The 18,652-nt window shown below is 40.8% G+C and overlaps 1 protein-coding gene across 2 annotated transcripts in view; it reads right to left on the reverse strand.

Annotated features, from left to right (window-relative positions):
* The window catches only part of LOC108430182 (ephrin type-B receptor 1), a 406,692-nt gene that overhangs the window by 95,547 nt on the left and 292,493 nt on the right, over positions 1–18,652 (reverse strand). For both annotated transcript variants that reach the window (XM_017702512.2, XM_017702510.2), the window contains exon 8: positions 6,188–6,350. In XM_017702512.2, coding sequence (XP_017558001.1) covers positions 6,188–6,350 — 163 coding nt within the window. The remainder of the gene's footprint in view (positions 1–6,187; positions 6,351–18,652) is intronic.

The raw sequence follows: 18,652 nt of genomic DNA on the forward strand, positions 1-18,652 counted from the left end.
CAATATGAGCTCAGTGTATGTGTGCTCATGTGAGTGTGTCTGTGTGTGTGTGATTGACCTTTTCCCCCTGTGCCTGGTGCTAATTGTCTTAACGAATGTCGTGCGGTGGCAAAGTGCCAGAGGAATGAACCATCAGCTGGATCTCACTGCACCCATCTGCTAATTATTACAGGCTTCCACACACACACACCCTGGGACACCATTGTCTTCATTATCATCACCTTCACTTTCTTCATCATTAACTCCTTACTTCACAATCAACACCATCATATATATATATATATTTCAACCATCACCCATTGTTTCATTGTGTGATCTACTACACTAATTACAGCCGTAGGTGCTTCACAAATAAACAGTCAAACAGCATCACACTAAATCTTTCATTGGACCCAAAATGCACATTCAGCCCAAGAACCTTCAGTCAGTGATCGGATCGACTCAAACCACATGATATTTTACCGAACCCGACCCAAGACTGATGAAATTTGCTCTGACCCTTACCTGAATCACATCAACATGTCAAACAACAAAGTTCTGTCCAGAACTGACCCAAACCAGCTCACAGGCCAAAACGTGACCTGGGTTCAATAAAATTCTGTCAAATTAACCCAAGCCAGCTCACAGGCCAAAAACTGGCCCGAGGTAAACTAAATTCTGTCCCAAATTAACCTAAACCAGATCACAAGCTAAAACTGACATCACAAATAAAGTCAAACAACAACACACTAGATATGTAATTGGGCTTGAAACACAGGTACAGGCAGAGAACTTTCAGTCAGAGCTCAGACCAATTAAAACATCATCAAATTCTGAGTCTAAACCTGACCTGAGACAATTTGGTCCAACCCTAACTTGAACCACATCATCAGATTTTCAGGCCAAAACAGACCCAAGCCAGCTTACAGGCCAAAATGAATCCAAGTTCAACAAAATTCTGCCCAAACCTTACGCAAATGACAAAACAAATCCAGTCCAAATTTGACCCAAACCAACTCATCATCACCCGAGACGCCAAATAAAGACACGTAGGCCGCAAATGGCAGCTGACATGAGCACCTGGGTACTGTTCTGGTCCGGACAAATACCTCATGCTGTAACAGACTGCTGAAGGTGAAGACTGATGAAGTTTCAATGTGTATCCTCTTCCAACAGCTTCCTGATATCTTCCATGTTTCCAACTACAAAGCACCTGAACGAAAACGTCATAACTACGACTTTATAGGTGGTAAACACGACTATTCATGAAGCGCTTGAAGGCAACATGACACGACATGAGTGAGTGTAGGGGTTTTATGGGGATTCATTTACGAATGTGAATGACACCATCACACAATACTGCAGCCCTCACACCTCAAGATGTTGCTGTCTATAAAGTCACACACATGCACTTTCTCTCTTGCCCTCTGCTTCTGCTGAAAGGAAACAGTCATCAACAGTCCTCCAGCGCCTGTCAATCCTACCTGACCTTTGGTCAAATGATGATCTATAAGAGTAAACCAGGCCTACACAGCAGGAGAAAAACAGACACATCCACAGCTTCACCCTCAGGGGAGGGTTACCTCAGAGACACTTAACTCTCTTACCTAACATCATCAGTGATACAATAAGAGACTTTGTCTGTTTGCGTTAAACAATTGGTGCATGTGCATGTCCACGTTGGCTGTAGTAAAATGGATCAGCATGAGGAATTGACTCCCACCTCCCTTAGTTTCTGCTGTTATGTCCATCAAGCATTCAGCTCAGCCCACTTGGTTAGCACTTGTGTTAAAAAACTAAAATTGCAAAATCAAACAGAAAAGTTTTAGCTATTGGACGTAAATGTGGAAAGATTCTCATATCTAATAAGGATGTGATTCGAACCACTAAAACTGCACCTTACAGTTTACAACTAGGTGAGATAATATTAATGCTAACACTGGAGCTATCTGTTGCAATGCTAGATGCTGAGAAGAACATCTTCTTTCATATGAGGTCTTTTAACAAATACAAAAGTGAATGAAATGTGCACATATGAATGCATTATTATTTACCTTTCCTCATAATGTTTTTTAAACTGCTAAAATCTTTTATCAGTAGACATCATGTTAAAATAAGTGTTAGTGAATACCCTAACCTGGATAAAGTTTAGCTTCTTTCAGAGTCTGCGAATTGTTTTGACACTGAGCTGGTCTTCCACATAGTTTAATACAAAATTTCAGAGAGAAATAAAATAATTCAGACTAATTTACTGCCACTGCTGTGGTGTTCTCACTGCAGGTTTGCTCTGCAGAGTTTTTCCATCACTTGATGGATGAAGTATCGTCTAGAAATGTTTGTGATTGAGGGGTGTGTCCACCATTATTTTGCAAACGGTCAACTGGAGCATTGTGTACCACCACGTTTCCCATCACAGTGATAGTTTCTGAGCGAGTGTGCACATTGATTTGTTTCATCTGTCAGATTCATAAGTTTGAAAACTCCTGTCAAATGAAGTAATTTGTTTATTTTCTAAGCCAAAATAAGTTAACACATCCTCTATGGGGCGCAAACGTCAATATGACACTTTTAGTGCACAATTTCTATCTGTTTGTGAAGTTAAACATATGGGATAGAAATGAACAATGTTTAAACAAATGTGCAGACGTATGTTCTCTGTAGAGGGCGTGTTATCTTATTTTCACATCAATAAAAAAATCAACAAAACATGTCATTTGATCATGAACTAATATTTGTTTTAAAAGAAACATTACAGTTCATTGGGAAATCACACACACTCTATTTGGGTCATTTTTGAATGTATCTGTCAGTGCTTTACCTCCTTAAAACCCAAGGCTTATTACATACTAAGGTTTATTATTCCATAACTATGGGGATTTTAATGTAAACTGGTCAGCTATTCTTAGGTTATAGAAGTGTGTAATAAAACCAATTTTTCCAAATGTCTGCATAATTCTAATATTAAAACGTAAACAAAGACATTCAGAGTGGTTTGTCTTGAAACACACCACTCTAGATAAATATACAAGGAGCTTAAAAACTAGTACCATTAATAGCACTAGTAATATATATTTTTTAAGATTTACTATTATTATTACAACATGATCACTTCACTCAACTCAGAACACATGTATGAGCTCATTGGAATTTTTGTATTGTTAATAAAATGGTGATATTTGTGTTGTGGACATTAATAACTTTCATTAATAACATTAGTGACAATAATAGACTTTAATAAGAATAGTTAAGGTGTGGTTCCAAGCTCTGTTCAAGATCTCATAGCGCACTGCTCAGCATTTAGCCATTACTATATTAAATTAAATCATATTTTACATTTACGGCATTTGGCTGATGCTCTTATCCAGAGCGACTTACAATTTGATCATTTTACACAGGCAGGCCAAGGTGGTGTTAGGAGTCTTGCCCAAGGACTCTTATTGGTATAGTGTAGGGTGTTTGCCCAGGTGGGGATTGAACCCCAGCCTACAGTGTCGAAGGCAGAGGTGTTAACCACTACACTAACCAACCACATATCAAGAGCACAGAAAACCTCAGAGACACCCAGAGAAAACAGCCAGTCTTTTAAATGAGCGACGTTGAGTTTTATTTCTTTACATTTATGACTACAGTGCAAAAATGATCTTGAACTTGAGGTGCACTGGCACGCTTACTCTACCACATTCTATGCAGCGTAGTAGCGATTTGTGGTGTGTCTGCTACGTGATGCTATGCGATGTGTCCGATGTGCAGTGGCCTTTAGTCTGCAGTGTGGAGTGATCAGCAGGGGACGACGGAATCAGGGCCTGCTTATTCGCCCAGTGTGTTTGCGTCCCAGATTACTAAAACAGTCACAGCTATATTTAACACCTGCTGGGAGCAGAGTGTTGATGAACACCTCTCCTCGTGTGTGTGTGTGTGTGTGTGTGTGTGTTTGGCTTCCTTGGATTTGCAGACTGTGGGATGTTTCTGACCTGCAGAGCTCAGCCTCCTCCATCTGATGTGAATGAGTGTGTGTGTGTGTGTGTTAGTCTGTGTCGCTGGCACGATGCTTGTGTGTGTGTTTCTCTGGCACTGGCAGCCTGAACAGGCAGGAGATACCAGAGTACACCATCATTAATCAAACCACCATGAGAGAGAGAGAGAGAGAGAGAGAGAGAGAGAGAGAGAGAGAGAGAGAGAGAGAGAGAGAGAGAGAGACACAGAGGGACACAGAAAGAGAGATGGAACAGAGTGATGAGAGAAAAGTAAAGGATACGCTCCAGGACAGTGAGTGACCACTTATTACAGTGATATATTTGGTAACTTTTTTTCTGTTTAGATATATAATGCATACCTATAACAATTTATTTATTAATTGACTGATATTTATTTTATTAATTCACACGTTGGCGCTCCTTTCTGTGTAGGGTTTGCATGTTCTCTCCATGTCTGCATGAGTTTCCTCCCACAGTCCAAAGACATGCAGTCAGGTGAAGTGGAGATGTTGAATTGCAGAGAGACAGTGTGATATGAGAGACAAAGAGAGAGAAAATATGTGAGATGTAGAGGAAGGGGGCAAGTATGCCCAAGTGAAAACCCAACAGTCACTGCATCGGACAGACGAGAAGCACAACAAAGCAACCCAACGCGTGCAGTGTGTACTCTGGTTGATGATTAATCACATAAGTCTGTAATTGCTGGTAAGCATTCTGGGAAAGCTCTGCTGCCACACACAGCCTTCATGAAAAAACAATTAGCTGAACATTTTGGACGGAGAACAATCAGTGCGTGGACACATACAAACATAAGCAAGCACACACACACACACACACACACACACACAGATTCAAGTGCATGCGACAAGCAGTAAAGCAAACAGATGGGGTGATTATGTCTAAATGTGGACTATAAGACCACCCTCACTTACAAAGACATCTATATTTATGTCTGTGTACACAAACAGATAGACTGAACATCAGCTTAGCCCAATATAAACATTACATACCCCTCTACACACACACACCCTGAAAAACCCTTAAACCCTAGAGAAGCATCCCTCCCCACACACACAGTTATGCATTATTATACTTGTGAGGCCTTACACTGACTCCATGGAAGCAAATTAACTGCCTCTAACCCCTCCTGTATCCACTTGGAAGAAATCTGCATGCAAATTTTGCATGAACAAACAGGACTTCATGTTACTATGCATATTTTAATCAATCAATCCAATTCCATTGCTACATTCCCATCATATAAAACAGGAATTCCACCAACTTTTAAAAAAATTGTGCATAATTAAATTGTAAACAAAGTCATTCAGAATGGTCTGATATAAAATACTAAAAGTGCATTTCACCTCTAATGATATTGGATTGGCAGCATTTCAAAAAGATACGATGGCTGGCTTCATTTGATTCACGGGAAACGTGTGCTAGCCTTTCCTAGTGCTCGTCGTTTTGGAGGAGAACTAGCTAGTGGGTGTAATTGGACATGACCAACATTGGGGAGAAAAACTGAGAAACGTGGTCTCCCTTCCAAAAAACCAAAATACAAACAAACAAACAAAAAAACATAGATTAACAAGTAAAACTGAAGAGTGAGGCCAGGCCCAGACTGGCCCTCGAGAGAAATGGGATATTTCCCGGTGGCCTGGCTCAGCGATGTTACATCGTATGATGAACTAAACACAGTACAGCTTGTGAACACACCCTGTCTCTGTAGTATTGTTTATCTATGCATGTGTGTGTATACATGTATATTTATTCAGCAGTTATGGAGGGTATTTTGTATTACCTTAAACATGCACATAAAAACCCATAATAAACATAAACCTCAAAACTAAAACTAAACATCAGCTCAGATTGTGTCATATGAACATTTGTCATTATGCCATTTTAAAGGACTATTGTTTTGTTTTTTTTTAATTGACTGATTGGTTTCACTGACTTTAATGAATTTTAAGCATGCACTGTGCAGCTGTATCCTCTATAAAAATACAGAAATGGATCACAAAGTGGTATCAGCATTAAATTCAGATTAAATTTAGATGTCAAGTCAAGTCAAGAGGCTTTTATTGTCATTCGATCTATGTACAAGTACACAGTGGAGTGAAATTACGTTCCTCCAGGAACAACACGGCGCAACAAGGAACAAAAAGTAATTAGGGTAAAAAAAAAAAAACCTCATCTGTACTTATGAGGATATTTGATCTCACTGTAACACTTACCATCTGTAAGGGTTTGGAAGCACATCTTGCTGCTGTATTTGCCAAAGCCGGCGACGGTCCTGGCCCGAACCTGCACCACATACATCGTCCCAGGCCTGAGGCCGTCCACACGGGCCGTATTCGTCTGACTCCTCATTATGGTGGAGTTAGCCTCCGTCAGGTCCTGAGAAAGAGAGAGACACAATGACTCAAGTTGCCTGTAACCCTTCCTTTAAACGTATTTCTCACTCGTAGCTCACAGAAACACAGAAACAGAGAAATTTTAGTGAAAGTGCAGATTCTAAACTTGCAATCCATTTATACGGATTTGTATTTGAAAGTAGAAAATATTTTATCATCTGAATTTAACAAAAAGTTATTGTATGTGGAAAAAACATACTTTACAAAAGTTGCTGGATCATTTTTGGAAGTGCAGACGCAACATTCAATTTCATTCTGTGTTAAAGGGCCCATATCTTACATTTTTCTTGCACTCAGACAAACTCTAATTCTCTTACAGACTCCAACTCCCAAGATGCATTAGTCAGTCATGTGACCCAGCCAGCCAATCATCCACCAGTCATCAGATCTCAGTCAACAGAATTCTAATTGTTTTCACCTGTTACCTCTTATATATATACCTGTCTGTTTGTTTAATACATTACTGATGCTGTCTTGTCACTGAGAAGCTGTCAGTGTGAACCAAGCTGTTCTCCTGTTTTACTAGATATTCTGTTATGACCTTGTTTTGACCTCCCTCCCCTCTCTCCAAGAGACATACAGCTCCTGTCTCACCCGAAAAGCCCTCTGCATGGCAGGTAATCACACTCACCCACTACACAGCTTCTTCAGCCTGCTGCCATCAGGGAGAAGACTGCGGAGTCTCCAGGCAGGACCAGCAGACTGGGGGACAGTTTCATCCACCAGGCTGTCAGGATTCACAACTCTCTCCCTACTTTGCCCCTGCCCCCACACAAAGTTTGGTCCAAAACACAGGGTCCTGACCCCCACTCCTCATTACTGAACTCTGGCATTCTCAGGGACTGTTACACACCCATCACTTTCTTTTATGCACCCATCACTTTAACTGCCCCAGAAGCTCAGTCTAACTGCACTACTGTTTATATTTGCACTATTTATACCCACAGACCTTAATCTGTATGTGTCTTATGTCACTTTGTCACTTTAGTGCTCATTTCAGAACCTCTTATATTTATATTATTTTTTTATTATTCTATTTTTCTACAATTAATGTTTATTTTTACAGTTTTTTTAGGTCACACTTTTCCTGTTTACAGTCTATTTAATATTATTGTTACAACATGGGATCTGAGAGTAATGCAATTTCAATACTCTGTTTGTCCTGTACATATTGTAGTATTGACAGAAAATCTGATTTGTCTTGTTTCTCGTCGATTCTCGGATTTCTCTTTTTGGCTAAGATTACCTGTGTATTGGCTGATTGGTTTCGACTCTCATTTGTTTATCTATTTCTGTTATTTCCTCCTCTCATGTATCATGTTTTGACCTGGTCATGTAAACACTGTTCATTGGGTTGATCCTCTTGAACCACTTAAAAACGCACTTATAACTTATATAGCCAAAAACAACCATAGTTAATTTTTACATGACCATTTTCTAACCTCTCTAACCCTTAGAATTAAACAGGCTGTTCTTTGTTACTGTGCCTTTAAGAGATATATGTAAATGACCTCTGCTCTAATTATCCCACATACAAAAAGCAGCTCAGGATGAAACACTCCTTATAACTTCAATGGGAATGGGTGGGGCTGAACTGCTGTAGGATGAATAGGCAGATGTAAATGTATTGCTTTTCATGTCAAAAATCAAACTCAAAGTGGGCTGTTTTTGCAGCTTGATATCCAGATGTGAAGCATATGGACAGCAAAGCGGATGCTACATCTTAAAATGTTAACCATGTTTACACACTATTTCAAAGCTTTCTTTTATTTTAAAATAGCAATGTGGGCAAATGGGTGGTTTTCCATTGTATAGGCCCTTTAATACAGAATACAAAGTAAATGTAATTAATAATGCAAATAATTTTGTCATTGATTATGTGATTATATATGTCTGCTCATATAGCCATAACACAATCCACTGTTTTTTTTAAATAAACATCTCTTTAGGGACAAATCTGAGCAAATACGACAAATGCAATTAATGAGGATTAAGTATACAAAACAATACGATTAATCACAGAAGTATTTTAACAGTTTTACAGCTGTTGTACTTATACAAGTGCAATTAATATTATTTAATTTTACTATATCATTTCAATTTAAAGTACAGCAAAATGACAATAACAACTCCTACAAGGCTTTTAAGGGTTAACAAAATACAGCTCCATCAGCCCGTGCATCCAACCGAAGAAAAGCTTATACACACAGGACAGGAAAAGCAAAGAGTGTTTGAGAATTAGTTTTCACACCGGTTCGAGGTGGTTTTCGTGACCCAAACGTGCGACAGAACTGCGCTTTTTCAGATATTAATGCATTATTACTCTTCCGTCATGTGGAGGTGAGAAAAGTATTGAGCAAATAAACAAAAAAACAATACTTTTCTGCTCCTTTTCTTCCCTCGCCGCTTCAGAGCACAATAACATTGTGTGAAATGAATGCGTAGTCCATTTCCCAAGAGGAAAATGCAGTCGTGCCGGAATGAAAGAAAAAGGGCAAAACACTCCACTGGTGTAAAATCTCTCCATCGCCCCAATTCCAATAGATTGTTCTGTACTGCGTGACAGGAAATTAGTCTGTTTCTAATCGGGGCTACATTTCTGGCATGAGAACACACTCGCACACAAACGACACACCCACCACTCCCTCAACACACACACACACACACACACACACACACACACACACACACCTATAACTGTAGCTATAACTGCAGGACATGTTAGACTATATATTAGTTCAGATCCCAAACACAATCCTATCCGGCCCACACAAGTATTTTCATCTTCTATTAATATTAGCTCATTTCACAATGCACTGCACTAAAGTCCCCAGAAAGCACTGCAACGTAACGTGCTCTGACTCTCCCATCCCAACAAGAACCTCAGATCTACACAGTTCTACACAATTCCATACCAGTCCTATCACCCAATAACTGACTAAAGTGAAACACCTAACACTCAGCAGCTCAGAAATTGAGCCCAAGTATGCCAGATGTTCTCTAGCCCACAGGTTTGTTGAAATTTTTTAATATGAGTCTTTTAGTGGTTGACTTTGACACCCCTGCCTTAGGAAATATTACCTTCGAAACATGTACATTCATGGACAAGCAGGACCCCAAAACTAACTTGTCTGTCAACTTTATGCAAAGGCAATCCAAAGGAAAGACCTTTCCATATTATATTTCCTGTATATACTTACATATATTATGAAAATAAAACACATCGCTGTTGTCAGAACAAATTATAAAATGCAGGTTGTCTTTTACATTGTGTGTAAATTTCACGATGAAAGGACCCAAAATTACTCTATTCTTCTGACTTACATCGAAAGGAAAGTTAGTTTTTTCCTTCTCCTGTAAAGTTACTATTTTGGAGATATGAGGTTTTGCTCTGACAGCAGCGATATACAGCTGTATGCAGAAGCTTGGACTCCCTGAGTCAAACGACATTTTGTTTGAGTAAACTTTCTCTACAGGGAACAAACTTAAATATGTTTTTTTAGTGCACAATTTCTGTAATTACAAAAAAAACCCTAAAAAATTGACTACAAGACTGACGAACAGTTTCTATTCACAGGCCATCAGGGCCTGAGGCTCACTCATTACCTCTTCCTCCTTCCCATTCAGAACTGGTTTAACTTTGGCCAACCCTGCCCTCAATAACTGCACCTTACATACACTTTACTACTACCGCTGTCAGAACACTACTGTTTACATATATTACTTGCAACATGCACTTTATGAACAGCTTCTCTGCGTACTTGCACATATGCACTTTAATTTTTCTTTCAACATTGCAAATAAAACTGTACTTTTTTTACTGTTGTTTTTAGTGTTATTCTTATATTTTCTTCTAAGATTATATTAAGATTGTAATTTCACTGTACAGTGTAACTGCCTGTTCTGCTGTGCATATGACAATACAACTCTTGAAGCTTGACCTTCACACAGGCCACATTTGATGTTTTAATATTTTACCCATTATGTTAAATACAGCGAATAAACAGTAATAGGGCATTAAATTGTGCAGAAATGTGTTCTCTTTAGAGAACTGTGCTTTCACTTCAACAAATTATCAACAAAATATGTCATTTGTCACCAAGGCTGCCCAAATTTTTGTATATGACAGCATGTATCAAAAAGCCTGGGTTACAACCACCATTTAAACGTCTGTTCTTTCCACTGATTCCTGGACGGCTACCATCCCACAGAGTTTACGTCCAAACCTGATCTAGCTTGGATGCCCTAAATAACTCAGATGCGATATCAGACCTTGATTAGCTCGATCAGGTGTGTTAGATTAGCGCTGGAGCTAAACTCTGCAGGAGGCCACGTCTCCCGCAGCCGTGTTGGAGAACCCCGCAGCAAATTGTCATTATTAAATACCCAGAATCTACCATTCATTATCTGCCTATGTGAGTGCATAGATTGGTCGGGACAGTCATATAAATGCAATATGGATTTGTGTAATGGTGTGTGTGTGTGTGTGTGTGTGCGCGTGTGTGTAGACTCTGGTGTCAGTTCTAGCCAGCATTCCCTGCTGTCGCAGTAATGGCTCTGCCTGAGGCTGATGTAGACTGCTATTTGTAATAGTGTAGGTACGTGTCTCTCGCTCACTCTCTCTCTCTGACTTCTTTTCTCATTCGCTCTCTATCAGTCGACTGCATGCACGGAAAGCTAATGTGACGACTGGTCAGAGATATTCCAGACAGAGAAAGAGAGAGACATAGACAGGAAACGCAGCGAGAGACAGAAAATAGGACGTGAACAGACTGAAATAGATGGACGGGAGCTGAGATTGAGACAGAGTATTGAATATGGGGGTGTATGATCAGGGTTTGAATTGTGGCAGTGGTCTTGGGCTGGGGGGCCTCCGGTAGAAAGTATGACTATGCAGTGACCTGTCTATTGATTTCTACTATTTTCACAATACATTTTTTTGCAAGGTGTAGTTTTTCACACGTATAACTAAGCAGGAGTTATTGAACTTCTGTACCAGTATTAATGGTCTGTACACTTAAAAGCTAATGGCATGCATGTCTAATAACACACCTTTTCTCAGCTAATTCATTAAAGATGCTGTGTGTAAGATTTAGTGGCACCTAGCTGTGAGGTTGCAGACTGCAACCAACCGAATACCCCTCCCTCACCCCTTCCTTTCCAAGTGTGTAGTAGAACCTACAGTGGTCATCATGTTTTTGCTTCTTTGATGGCGAGGATTCATGCTTCCTTGCCTTTTCTTGTGTTAAATCATAAGTATCATCCTCCATTTGTCAAAATTTGTTCTCAAGCTTCTCACAACACAAAATGGTTTGCTAGAACTGGCAGCAAACACTGATTCTTCTTCTTTCCACGTCTTCCAACTGGTGCTACAGCAGCATCAAATTCAAGCTACAGCTTGAATATTAAAACATGAAAGGCGCTCTCTTGAGCCAGTGTTTGGTTTGTCTGTCCTGTAGAAACTCTGTTGGAAGACGACCTGCTTCCATTATAGATAAGAAGGGATAATTCTAAGCGAATAAAAACATGATTCATAGTTTCAGGTGATTATACACTAATGAAAACACAGTTTTGTTTATGATAACCCATTAATGCTAATGGATCATTCTAAATATTAGACACTGCACCTTTAAAATACACTGCTCAAAAAAATAAAGGGAACACTCAAATAGCACATCCTAGATCTGAATGAATGAAATATTCTCATTGAATACTTTGTTCTGTACAAAGTTGAATGTGCTGGCAACAAAATCACACAAAAATCATCAATGGAAATCAAATTTATTAACCAATGGAGGCCTGGATTTGGAGTAAAACACACAAAATTAAAGTGGAAAAACACACGACAGGCTGATCCAACTTTGATGTAATGTCCTTAAAACGAGTCAAAATGAGGCTCAGTATTATGTGTGGCCTCCACGTGCCTGTATGACCTCCCTACAACGCCTGGGCATGCTCCTGATGAGGTGGCGGATGGTCTCCAGAGGGATCTCCTCCCAGACCTGGACTAAAGCATCTGCCAACTCCTGGACAATCTGTGGTGCAACGTGGCGTTGGTGGATGGAGCGAGACATGATGTTCCAGATGTGCTCAATCAGATTCAGGTCTGGGGAACAGGCGGGCCAGTCCATAGCTTCAGTGCCTTCATCTTGCAGGAACTGCTGACACACTCCTGCCACATGAGGTCTAGCATTGTCCTGCATTAGGAGGAACCCAGGGCCAACCGCACCAGCATATGGTCTCACAAGTGGTCTGAGGATCTCATCTTAGTACCTAATGGCAGTCAGCCTACCTCTGGCGAGCACATGGAGGGCTGTGCGGCCCTCCAAAGAAATGCCACCCCACACCATTACTGACCCACTACCAAACCGGTCATGCTGAAGGATGTTGCAGGCAGCAGATCGCTCTCCATGGCGTCTCCAGACTCTGTCACGTCTGTCACATGTGCTCAGTGTGAAGCTGCTTTCATCTGTGAAGAGCACAGGGCGCCAGTGGCGAATTTGGCAATCCTGCTGTTCTCTGGCAAATGGCAAGCGTCCTGCATGGTGTTGAGCTGTGAGCACAACCCCCATCTGTGGATGTCGGGCCCTCATACCATCCTCATGGAGTCGGTTTCTAACCGTTTGTGCAGACACATGCACATTTGTGGCCTGCTGGAGGTCATTTTGCAGGGCTCTGGCAGTGCTCCTCCTGTTCCTCTTTGCACAAAGGCGGAAGTAGCGGTCCTGCTGCTGGGTTGATGCCCTCCTACGGCCTCCTCCACGTCTCCTGGTGTACTGGCCTGTCTCCTGGTAGCGCCTCCAGCCTCTGGACACTACGCTGACAGACACAGCAAACCTTCTTGCCACAGCTCGCATTGATGTGCCATCCTGGATGAGCTGCACTACCTGAGCCACTTGTGTGGGTTGTAGAGTCCGTCTCATGCTACCACGAGTGTGAAAGCACCAGCAACTTTCAAAAGTAACCAAAACATCAGCCAGAAAACAGAAAGCAACTGAGAAGTGGTCTGTGGTCCCCACCTGCAGAACCACTCCTTTATTGAGTGTGTCTTGCTAATCGCCAGTGATTTCCACCTGTTGTCTATTCCATTTGCACAACAGCTGTGAAATTGATTGTCAGTGTTGCTTCCTAAGTGGACAGTTTGATTTCACAGAAGTTTGATTTACTTGGAGTTATATTGTGTTGTTTAAGTGTTCCCTTCATTTTTTTTGAGTAGTGTATATTATTCACATAGTAAAATATTCATTTAGTCATCAGCAGGCAGCCTTGGTTTGCCCCATAAGAAGTAAAATCAAATCACAAATCAGTTTGCCTTACAAATGGCTAAAATTTTGGTCATATGTTGGTTGTTGTTTTTGTAAAACGTATGTTCTCCTGCAAACTTTACTGCACTATTTTAATTTATTTGCAGAGTTTAACATAATGGGAATAACAAAACATAGCATATAAAATGTGCCATCAGTTCTGCACAGGCCACATCTTATGCTTTATATTTTTCCAGTATGTTAAATTCAACCAATGAACAGAAATTGGGTATAAAATGTGCAGACTCTGTAGAGGACGTGTTCACTTATTTTCACTCAAAGCCAACAAAACATTCAGGGGTGCACAAACTTTTGCAAATGAACGTATGTCAGTTCCAAAACGTTGTTGTCTTTGTTTTTGGGTCTAATGTCACAGTGACCTACCACTGTAAGTGGCCCTGCATGAGCACGTCTCTTAAATAATGTAAATGCCTTCATGTGAATCATGTCTGATTTAGCGCTGTCATATTTATGTAACATTAATGAACAGTTATTGTTATGGCTCTAGAAATTCTATATCGGTGCATTCGGCTTGCAGTCTCCCTCCTTCCACAGCCGGCTGACTGTTTTGCAGCCTCGCTAATCTGAGCTGACTTCCCTGTGACAGATCGCTCCACTGAAGCAACTCCGCTCTGCATTACACACGGTAATGAAACAGAAGGGATGAAATACAGGAAAAATAACCCTTATGGAGGATAAAGAAAGGCGCAGGAGGAGAGGAGAGGAGGAACAGAGGGAGGAGAGGAGGGATGGAACTTGTCAACACAAGCACAGGAAGATGACAGAGAGAAAAATACGTCTATAAATAAGTCTATTTCTCTCGTGGTATGTATTCCTCAACACACAGCTGCTGTGCATCAACTAGTCCTTGGTTGGCTAATACTACTGCAAAAGCTGGCAACGTCGGTGAACATGAAAACAACACACACAGTTTAACTAGTTTTATTTGGGTCAAATTATTTAATCAAAACTAAAGCAAAATAACACTTTGGATGAGTAAAATCCAAATCTCATTACAAATTCAAATCAGCCTCTTCCCAGTTCCATTTTTACAGTGCAGTACATTACAGTGAAGAAAAACAGTTATTGTTGGTTACTACAACGGTTCTTGAGCCAAGCATAGATGTCTTGACCCTACAGCAGAGTTCCCCAAACTTTGGCCACTTTGGGGCCAAAGTGTAATGTTTGTGGTGGGCCGAGGGCCAAAAAAGGCCAGTAGCTACGTAGCGAAGCCTTTGTATTTTGCAAGCTGTATGTTGTGTATTTCCTTTAAACCTTTTGTTGCCATATGAAGGCTAAAGCAGAGAGCTAAAAGCAGGTTTTACAGTGATCCAGTTGTGTGGTTGTGATGTATTTCTGAGTTATGGGATGTTAGAGCTGGTTTCTCTCTCTGGCTAGTAAAGGACGGCTCCTCTAAGTGTTCTGGTGTGTAAATCATTTTGCTTTGTTAACCTTTTGTTTATAATATGAAGGCTAAAAGCATGGATTTAATATAATAGTAGTGATTTTGGAGCGCTACTGCAGGCTGATGGATGTTTCACAGGTGGATGAAATCACTCAGGATGGTGAGGGCAGAGTCTGATGAGTGATCTGATGTGTGAATCATGTCGTTGTTTTAACCTTTTGTTGGAATATGAAGGCCAAAAAACAAAGTAATAATATCAGAATTTTGGTTCATTTTTTGAGCCAAATTACAAACTTATGTTGATATCACAGCTGATGATGTCATGCTAGCTACTTAGGGGCAGGTCTGCTAAATGTCCTGACATGGGTATCATGTCTGTAGCTTAAACTGTTCTGAAATTATGAAGGCTAGAATTTACCTACATTTGTGACCGCAAACAGTTAAGTACTGCATGTTACTCTCGATTACCTCAAAACTGCTAGCTACATGTGTACAGTCAACAACTGGCAGTCGTGGGCTGCAGGTTAGGGAACCAGCCCTGTGACCGGAAGGTCGCTGGTTCGATCCCCTTGGCTGACAGTCCATGACTGAAGTGCCCTTGAGCAAGGCACCTAACCCCCAATTGCTCCCCAGGTGCTGTGGATAGGGCTGCCCACCGCTCTGGGCAAGTGTGCTCACTGCCCCCTAGTGTGTGTGTTCACTAGTGTGCATGTATGTGGGAGTTTCACTGCATGGATGGGTTAAATGCAGAGGTCTAATTTTACAGTGTGCAAACACAGAGACAAATGGTTGTTAATTCAATTCATTTTTTTAAAATTTTGTAACATTATACCTTAAAAGGAAAAAAAAAAACAGCTAAAAATATGTATGTGTGTATATGTAAATTTAGGTGTTCTCTCATTGGTTGAGGGAGTGGGTCTAAGCAAAGCTCTGGCAAAACTGCCCAAACAAAAAGTATGTACCGCAGTATATTTACCATATCACTGCACTATACAAGAATTTTTAAGTAGGTGCACTTTGAATCACCTCCATCTTCATATGTAGTAAGTGGGAATTCAGGCATATTTAAGGTGATCCAATGCAAAGTGCACCAGAACATTTGCTCCCTCATGACCACGATGTACTTGAACTTTCTTTACATATGTTATGTAAAACATGATGCTAGGATGATATGATTCATATAAATTTTAATATACTTTATATTCATATTTTTTGAGCATACAGTGTATATTGTCAAGGCTTAAACAACACTGACCAGCTGAATGTTTTACTGAAGAGACAGTGTAGTTTGGATGTAGTAATATACAATACATATAATACATAATGTATTATATGTATTATACTGTAGCCCACTCCTGTGAGATGTCTCTTGTTTACTGGAAGGGCTAGGTGTCCACAGTATCCAGTAAATCTACTCACCTTTATCATTCACTTTCATTCCCTAGATAGTAATCACTATGTAGGGAGCTATGGGTCAATCTGAGACCCACCATATCTTGATTCCAATCGTAATGTACTGCACAAACCAATCTTGACCCTTTCCCACTGGATAAAGAATTCTGACCCTATCACACTCAACCTGTCCTGACCCCACCATCAAAGCCTACAACCATTAAGATTTGTCCGCAAGATGCTTGTTTGAGATTGTATGACCCTGAAATGTTTGAAAGGTCCAATTGAACCAGGCCTGCCTGACCAGTGACTCTGAACTCCAATGTGAATTTACAGCTTTAACAATGACTCCCCCCTGACGCTGCAGATGTCACCTTACATAAAATCCCCCTCCCACATCTCTTAAACCCCATGACAGCTCTATAACATCAATGATGTATTATCCGGAGCAAAACATACAGCGCTGACCTAACTGGCATCAATAAATAACTACTGTCAGAGCCATGCTGAGCTGTTGTCTGACAAGCTCTGGGTATGACCTCATCTGATGGGTGCAGCACACAGTGCTGTGGAATATATTTGTGACAGCCAAAGGGGTGGAGCTAACATTGCACATCTCATTATTAATAATTAAATGCAGTTTCATTAGTCTTTGCCTCTTCGCTAGGGAGGCAGGGCGTGGCTATCAGAGATGTTCACAAGTTGTCCAGGTCATGTTAGAGACCAGTCTCATGTGAGTCCGAGTTGAATCTGAACTTTCCTAGGTGCAAGTCTGAGTCAACTCTCTTAGGTGCAAGTCTGAATTGAGTCTTGAGTCTCTTGGGGGCAAGTTCAAGTAACGTCTCACGTCAGTGGGGTACAAGTACGAGTTCAGTCTCAAGTTTCTGGAGTACCAGTCAAATTTAAGTCTCTGGGGTGTGACTCCGAGTTAAGGTTCTGGGGTGCAAATCTGATTCTAATTTCAAGTCTGAATTGAAACTTGAGTCCAAGTCTTGAGTCTCTGAGGTGAAAGTCAGAGTCACGTCTCTAAAGTGAGAATCTGTGTCCTGAGTATCTGAGGTACGAGTCTGAGTTGAATCTCGAGTCTGTGGGGGTTGAGTTTTCAGGGTTCAGAGTTTTCGAGTCTCCAGGGTGCGAGTCAGAGTCAAGTCTCAAATCTCTTGGGTGCGAGTCTAAATCGAGTCTCAAGTCTCTAAGGTGCAAGTCCAAGTTGAGTCTCTGGGATGCAAACCTGAGTCAAGTTTCAAGTCTCTGAGGTCTTGGAGAGTGCCAAAGAGAAAATTCAACGGACTACATTTAGTAATGGTAATAATGTAAGTGCACTACAAGACCCATAATGCAATGCCCTCAAACACTGAGATTGGAAACAAAAGGTTTTATTCATTTCCTGCACTAAGATTAGGGGTCGAGATTCAATTGTTTTTTGTTTGTGCTTTTTTCTCTGGCTAAAATTTCATGAGTCTCGAATCCAAGTTAAGTTGCCATGTGTCCGAGTTTTGAGTCGAGTCACAAGTCAGGTGAACAGGCGACTCGAGTGCGGCTTGAGTCTCCATCACTGTTTCTGTGAAGGAGAGGAGGAAGTACTATCAGACAGCATTATGAACTCTAACCTTAGTAGGAGAAACTACCCCCACTGCAATCTGTACGAGCAACAGTTACAAGTTTGACTATGCAAGTTTCTTGCATGTTGCACTGTATAAGATTCTAGTAAAATCTTGAGCAAATTCTGTGGTAAACTGTATGTTATGTTTTTTCATGGGTTCTCTAAAGATAGGCCTATGATGTTAGCAAATGACAACATTTTGCTGAGTCATCATCAGCACCACTCACATGTAGTTCACTCTTAAAAATAAAGCTCATGCAGAGCTCCCAAAAGAGGACAACCAGCTAAGAGTTGGCTATACTGGGAGGAAATGTCATCCATGGCCAGGAATCCACATAATAACTGACCTCACTTTTTTGGGATGGGCAGGTCCTTCTTCCTCAATCACCTAGTGAGATGCTAGCCAACACAGGTGTCTGCTACTACAACAGAATCGGCAGAGAGCGTTCTCCTCCAAGTGTGTTGAGCTGTCCGGTGGCAGTTTGAAAAAAAATTGCAGTAGTTCATGTGTCTATGAGGACATATATACTTGCCTTCACCCTTCCTGCTTAGCAGCATCGAGCACCCAGGGTAGATTAGTG

The sequence above is a fragment of the Pygocentrus nattereri genome, chromosome 19 (assembly GCF_015220715.1).
Source record: "Pygocentrus nattereri isolate fPygNat1 chromosome 19, fPygNat1.pri, whole genome shotgun sequence".
NCBI classification, from domain to species: Eukaryota; Metazoa; Chordata; class Actinopteri; order Characiformes; family Serrasalmidae; genus Pygocentrus; species Pygocentrus nattereri.